General features: G+C 34.1%; 1 protein-coding gene across 1 annotated transcript in view; it reads left to right on the forward strand.

Annotated features, from left to right (window-relative positions):
* LOC102480521 (metabotropic glutamate receptor 8-like) overlaps positions 1 to 7963 on the forward strand; it is a 340194-nt gene that overhangs the window by 16118 nt on the left and 316113 nt on the right. The window contains exon 3 of the mRNA XM_006146885.3: positions 7805 to 7963. This exon is cut by the window's right edge and continues 63 nt beyond it. Coding sequence (XP_006146947.1) covers positions 7805 to 7963 — 159 coding nt within the window. The remainder of the gene's footprint in view (positions 1 to 7804) is intronic.

The raw sequence follows: 7963 nt of genomic DNA on the forward strand, positions 1-7963 counted from the left end.
CATAGTCTCTGCTTCCTGTGGCTGAATTCATAAGAGAAGCCAATTATAGGTCTAGGAATTACCAGGAATTCAAAAAAGTGAAAGATTAAACAGAGCTGGGAGAATAAAAACCAAAATCACAGAAGAGGAGGAGATATAATTGATAATGGCAGAATTTTTGAATCAGAGAGACCTGACTTTAAATTCATTTACTGCTATGACGTCATGATCCTGAGTAGAATGTTGAACTTTTGGAATCTTAGTTCCTTTATTTGTAAAAGAAAGAAAATAGCAACTTAGGATTAAAAAGATACTATTTGTGACATACTCTGTGCATTTTAATTATCTGTCCTCTTCTTTCATTTTGTTTCTCTGACCTTTTTCTGTTTTTGTAATTTTCTTTTTTATAACTTCTTATTATATTTAATGATTGTACATCTTTGTAGGATATAATATGGATTTGCAAAGCACGCATGCAGTGAGTGATAATTAAATCAAGGATTTACTATATTGATCATTTCCAACAAAACGCAGTATGATGTGTACCTTCAATTTTTGCTTTACTAGTTTATTTTTGATAAATGCATATATGATTGGCACATCCTTATTTTTTCACTCTGTTGTGGTTGACCTTATTTTTATGATTGATTTCTTTACCATTTTATCAAAATGAAGAAAAAAAACCCCATAAAGCTCTTCTCTTTGGTGAGGAGTCAGATTTGATACACTCCAGTCTGAGAATAGGGAAAATACAGTGATGCTGTTAACCAGGCTTGAGAGTGCAGGAAGAAAAATTCAGGCTGACATTTGGTATTTTTGATAAGAGCACTTTCCATGTCTCAGTAGTAGCCCAGTTACTGCGTATTCTGTGCTGTTTTAGAGAATTGAGCTTAGTGGTATTTGTTTACTCACACCCTATGCAATCTTTAGGAGATCTTGGATAGTGTAAGGAAGCAGTTAGGAATAGGAGAACAGGCCCTTGGATCCAGCATTTCAGACCCCGGACTCTTGGACATTGGTTTTACTGCAGCATGGAATAAGGTAGTTTACCTCATGGTGGTGTAAATTATTACAATGTAATGAATAAATGATCCAACACATTACTGTTACATGATTACTCTTAACATTCACATGTTTTATTCTTTGAATGATTCAACAATTTGTATAAATTCTATACCCTGCTAGAAGATGTAATAAATATTGCAGAATATTAAAAACCAGTCCTTTAGCTGAGGTTTTCACTGAGTGATGTCATAAACTGAATCTTCTCCTGATTTTCTAAGCTCTCCTCATGGTACCAGTGTTCTCCATAGCTTCAAACTCTGTGAGGTGATGATTACATGTAACCTTTACTGCCATACTTAATCAGGTGGTCAGATTATGTCAATTTGGCATCTAAAATATGTTTTTGTTCCTCATTTCTTCATATTAAGTTCCTGTTTCATTCTAGTTCTTTTTTATTTTTATATGATTTGTCTTCCAACTTTCATTTCTTCCTTCAGCCTATGCTTGTTCAGTTTATTTTATTCATATTCCTAGACATAATTTAAAATGTTGGCCATGGCTTTCTTTCCAAATGAATAACATTTGGTATTTAAGCACAGTATTTAAGTTGCTCTATGATGTATCTAGGCTATTAAATTGGAAAGAAAATGATTGAAAATTAATTAGCTTCAGGTAACATCTTACCTGAGGTTGAAGTATCTTGGCATTAGCGAGGAGAATTAATGAGTTATTATATTCAAGAACCAAAGAATGGAGCAAAGCGGGGGGGCGGGGGGTGTGTGGTACCAGCAGACAAAGCTGGAGAGACTCCATCACAGAGGTCCCTATGGGCAACTTTTCTAGGAAAGGTTCAAGCTTAGTGATGTTCAGAAATGTGTCCTGGGCTGCATGCCATCTAAATTATCCAGCTGGGACTGGATCCAGGTCTGTCTGCCTTTTGGTCCTTTCTTTTATTGCCAGTTGTTTCTATAGTTTAGTTCGTCTTCCTTATCTTAGGGCCCATGTTTTCATCCCTCTGCAGTATGGGAGGTGTGTACCTTGTTACCTGTGTACCCTGGAAGACGCAGAAGATATTCCTGTTTAATTGAACATGCTTATATTTCTTCACCATGTTCTCTCTATTGAATCCCTGAATCTAAATCAGTTTACATTCAGTGAAAGATGACCTATATTTTCAACTTGGTAACAATTACTCAGTGTGTGAAGAGGTTTTCAATGTGGTTCTTACTAATGTACAAGTCACTGTGCTATGCGGGTACGACATACATGTGTAATATTGGGAAAAGTGCAATGTAGAACATGACTATCTTGTTCCAGGTAGCAGTAGTGAGGCATATAAACTCGTGGGGAATTCAGAATGATTTTACAATTTGATCCTAGGTGTACAACTGTTCATAGCAGGCTCACCAATTGTCTTCTTCTCTCTTACTATTATTGTCATAGAAACTCCAAGAAAAAGGCTTAATTATTCAAGTAGTTGTGGCACACCTAAGAAAAATTTAGGGAAAAAAATTTAAAAAATAATTTTTAATCTATAGAGTGTGGAATTATTTTTATCCTATTTGAGATGGCAGTAAAAATAAATAAAATTAAATTGGCAACCAGGGTAGGTGGTAGAGCACCACTATGTGATACTAGAGCCGTATGGGTAGATGGCAGGTTTAGATCTGTATCATGGTGATGTGGTAAGAACTCATTTAGGGTACCAGTCTCCTCTCTCTCTCAAGAAACAACTTAAAAGAAGAAACAAAAAGAAAAAGCAAGTTAACCACATGTTTAGTTGCTCAGAAATAAAGCACCTGGTAAGATTTCCATTTTTTTAAAAAGTTTCTTTCTTTTGTTCTTTTATGAGTGATAGAGACAGATAGATAAAGATAGAGAAAGATAAGCACCCCTAAATGGGCCTCACACTTCCATTCTATCCCTAGCCTTTCAGCCAGCCAAGATCAGAGTGTGGACAACCAGTCAGGGAACCAAATTTCCAATTTCCTATATGGATTCAGCAGTGTTGAGCACCATGCTTTCACCGTGCTATGGCAGGTGGCTTGACTTCCTCTTCTTTCTTTTTTGCCCTAAATTGATTAGCTATCTATAAGATCATCACTCCATTAATACTGGAAGCTTTGTACGTCTAATTTCAGGAAAATGAAAGAGCCCTCTGACATTTCAATTTAGAAAACTGAACTCTATCCTGAGAAATGGAAAATTCGGGAAAATAAAGCTCTGCAATAATAACGGGTCAGTCAAAAGAATTTAGAATTCATGTTAGGCTCATCTTAGGAACTCACAATGTAATATACACAGTACTTGCAAACTTGAGCTGATTCGCCTTTTTCCTAAAAAGGAACAAACCCCAAAAAGATATACCATGGTATGTGAAAGATCTTAACTAAAGTACATGTGATATTTCTAGGACTTATAAGAATTCACTATATTTTCCAGGAGCATAAAGTCAGATGTTTTAGATTTCATTAATGAAAACATAAAACAATCTTGCTATAAAAGTTATGAAGCTGACTTCATCTCCCACTGTGTAAACACTTTGCTATATATTGTTAATTTTAAGCTATACACTAAAACACATCACAGCTTTACAATCAGTGATGTCTTAAATCGATGGCTGACATATAGCCTTTGACAATATTTAGTACTTTATAGCATTACATTAACGCTAACTTTAGAAACTATAGCATAATGAAATTTCACAGCCAATTAAGTTGATGAGTCACCATCAGTTTCCTAAACTCCTCTTTTAGATGAATGTGAGAGTCAAATATAGGAAGTGAGGAGCAAAGTTTAGTTGTTGTAAAATATTCATTGTTATTGTATGGTTGAAGTGTTTGGGAGTGGAGATATATACTGTCTAAACAGAAATAATTTTATTTGTTTTAATACTTAGAAATGGTGGGACCAGCAGATGGCATAATGGTTACGTTGCTGGACTCCCATGTAGTCAACTGCAGTTCAAGTCCCAGACCCGGTGGCTTAAAACCCACACTGGGCCATGTGTGTGTATGTGCCCAAAACCCTGAGAGAAGAATGCAGAAGGAATTGTGTGTGGTGTAGTCATTCCCCCAAGGGGTAATTTCTTACTTTCTGTCTGTCTCTCTCTGGCGAGCATGCATGCCCTATAGCAAAAAACTCTCTCTCTCTCTCAAGAAAAAAGAAAGAAAGAAAGAAAGAAAATTTAGAAATGATAATAGTATTTAGTCTTTCATTTTGTCACCATGTGCTTATTATTGATGTACGGAAAAAGTCTTATAGTGTCCATTGATTCAGTTTTGACACAAGTTACTAGACAGACTTCTGAACTTTCACTTTAAAATTTAAAAAATGTACAAAGCTGGATGTATTTTATTTTTTACTCAAACTAATTGAAGTTTATAATCAGTCAAGGCAATAAATAGTTTGGACAATGATAATAAAAAAATATAATTTTTCCATTAAATAAGATGGTGTGGTATTTGACAGTGCATATAAGTCCAAAATAAATGAAATTGAACTTTTTTTGTTTAAGAAGAGCCAAGGAAGAACATTTCTATTAAGCTGGGACATCTCTAGTATAACTTATCAAAAAAGTGTGGTATATACATTTATTTTAATTATTGAAAGCTAAGGAATAGCTTTATAAATTAATAGGGAGGTTGCAATGGCATTAAGATAAAATTATAATATATTAATTCAAATTAGAGAAAATTAAAAAATATTATATATTGACACATTTATAACTCTTACATGCATTTCTTCAATTGTGGAAAATTTCTAAATTCCTTAATATTCTCATGGTCAGTGCTTCCTTTGAAGCAATTTGTCATTTTCTGCCAATTTTCTGTCTGCAGCCTGCCCTTCACCCTACAGTAATGGAAGCATGGAAATGTCCCCTTTTCTTAAAAGCCCATAAAAAAATAAAATAAAATTAGATAAATAAACAATAACATTCAGAGGCTTCAAAAGGGAACTATTTAAATAGGTTGTCTTTTCTTGGATATACCATGAAATTATTTCCATTTTTATACCTTAATATCATAAGAGTCCCTGAACAATTGGTGCATACTGATGCCTTTAAGAATCGGAATATGGGAGAGCAGTGGTTTCCTAAAGCTCATCCATAGACCAGACTGGTTGCATCAGAATATCCGGGGGAGGTTTTTAAAGTGACAGATTCTTCATGTCCCTAAATCCGGAGATTCTAATCTAGGAAATCTGTGTGGCACTGAAGACTCTGTATGTAGGAAGATAACTAACCAAAAGGATGACTGTTTTGGGCCCTATAGTCTTCATTTGCAGTTACCAAGTTTAGTGAAACAAAATAAACACAGAGTAATCTATGCAGACCTAGGGCCCAATCCCAAATAGTAATTTTAATAATTTCTTGCCAGATTCCTTGGGAGGTTTGTGTTGTATTTATTTATTTATTTATTTTCAGTAAGCAACCATTCTGGTTTTCTCAGGACTCTCAAGATTTTAATGCGATTCCTGAGAAACCCCTCATTCTTAAATAAATAGAGTAATTGGTTACCAGCTAAGAGTCTGTAAAGAAATAACTAAATATTTTTATTTGCTATAGGCATTCTTCAATATTTAATTGTGAATCTTCTACTTTGTTGGTCAACTGTGGGCCGGAAGTTTTAGAAAGAAGCTGAAAGGGCTGTTTTTACAGGTGACTTGATAAGATTCTGAGCATAAATACTGCTATCCTAGGACTCATGAGACAAAAGTACAGAGCTAGGGAGAGCACGTTGTCCCCTATTTACATGGGTCTTAGCTTAGGCCACACAGTTAAGGGAGGTTGGAAAAGACAACAGGATACTCTTTGGCACCTCGAAGATGCTTTCTGTAAGAGCCTGTCTTCCTTATCACTTTGTACGCCCAAACTTGCAAAACTTTCAGTAGAAAGTTTTAGGGAAATAGTAATGTAATTTCCTATGGTGAGGGTATATATATATATATATATATATATTGTCATGGATGCAGACTATTTAGAGATATGATGGGCCATTAGGAAATGTGATTGTGGCAATTAGGTGACAAAAAGGGTTTAGAAAACAGATTTTCCAAAAAGCTAGTTTCAAAAATAAATTAAATTGATTATTAAAAATTGATCTAATATTCTGGGCCTAATAACTTAATTCCCTATGGTGAGGATATATATATATATATATATATATTGTCATGGATGCAGACTATTTAGAGATATGATGGGCCATTAGGAAATGTGATTGTGGCAATTAGGTGACAAAAAGGGTTTAGAAAACAGATTTTCCAAAAAGCTAGTTTCAAAAATAAATTAAATTGATTATTAAAAGTTGATATAATATTCTGGGCCTAATAACTCAAAATTTAGATTCCAATTATGTTTCTAGACTGTAGCAATAGTAACAGTTGACAGTGCTGAAAATGAATAGATTCTAAAGTTGGGAGGAGGGAAGATTTAGCCTTGGAAAAAGGAAAATTGAGTCATTAGAAAAACCAGAAATGCCACATCAAAAAGGCAGGAGCAGTATTTCTGCATCATGACAGACTGCAGAGACTGAAACACCAAGGAACAGCTTCTAACAGATCATGTGATTAAGACCAGAAGAAAAAATAGTTCAATGATTGGATGAATGAAAATGAATAAACAGAGTATTACCTTTGTCCAGAAGAAAGTCACTGGTTTTATCAGACTATAACTCAAAAATAAAATAGCTATTATATTCAATTATTTACATTTAAAGAATATATGCATTGGTATTAAGCAAATAAATATTTGTTAAATTTAATGACAATGAAAGGTTATTCAGATATCCATGGGAAGGCTTTTAAATACTTGCTTCTGATCGTTCCAAGTATTAAAGGAGTGTAAAGTTTGGTAGGGGATATGTGGAAGGAATAGACAAATCCTTAAATAAACCTTTGATGTTCTTTCCACAATTTTTGCTTGAGTGCCTCAAATTTTTGCCATCTATTTCTAGAGATTTAGAGAATATCACACTTGCAGTATAAGACCTGGGAATGCTCCCTGAATCTGCTCTTTGTGCCCCATAATATCCCTGGGTCTCAGTTACCTCATCTTCAAAATGAGAAGGTTGGATTATTGCTGATCTCTAATTTATATTTCATTTTTAATTCTATGCTTCTATTAAATGATGAACAATAACTTAAGCAGAATCTCCAATGCCAGTTCTCAGTCCTAAATATACCTAAATGAAGATATTATTATTCTGAATGACATTTAGTTTTGAGAGATCTACAACTTTTTAATAGAAAATTAAAATAGAAAATTGAGTTCAAAGAGAAAATAAATTGAATGATTCTTTTAAGATAACTAGATTCACTTAAGGAAATAATGTCACATAATAGGTACAAAAATGCTCTCAAATAGAGCACATTCAAAATAGGAACAGATCTAGAGGAGAAAAAAGACCTTACATGGGCCACTAATTAATAATGCTCCTGAGGCCAAGGTAGATGAAAAACAAAATGACATTCTACACATTTATCTTAAAAGATCAAGCCACTACCAAAATGCTACATAATTACTAGAATGTACAATGTAATAGGATTCAATATAGTGGAAATAAAGATAATGAAACTATGCTTCTCTTATTTACTCTATATCTTTTTGTTGCTAATGAAGTAGTTTCTGCTCTTTCCAAATAAAAAATTCAATACTCAGTTTAAAAACCTGACTCAGTATGTATAGAACTAGAGTAATCAGAAGTGAAATCAAATTGTTGTCTCATTAAGTGTGCTTCAAATGATGGAAATCTAAGCCTTAATACCATCTAGTATTGCAATCTAACAATGTCAATTGATGAATCCCCTTTTTATTTTGCAGGGCTGGAACGGATTGCCAGGGATTCATCTTATGAACAGGAAGGAAAAGTCCAGTTTGTTATTGATGCAGTATATTCTATGGCTTATGCCCTGCACAATATGCACAAGGATCTCTGCCCTGGATACATTGGCCTTTGTCCACGAATGAGTACCATTGATG

The sequence above is a fragment of the Tupaia chinensis genome, unplaced genomic scaffold (assembly GCF_000334495.1).
Source record: "Tupaia chinensis unplaced genomic scaffold, TupChi_1.0 Scaffold000192_2, whole genome shotgun sequence".
Classification (NCBI taxonomy): Eukaryota; Metazoa; Chordata; class Mammalia; order Scandentia; family Tupaiidae; genus Tupaia; species Tupaia belangeri.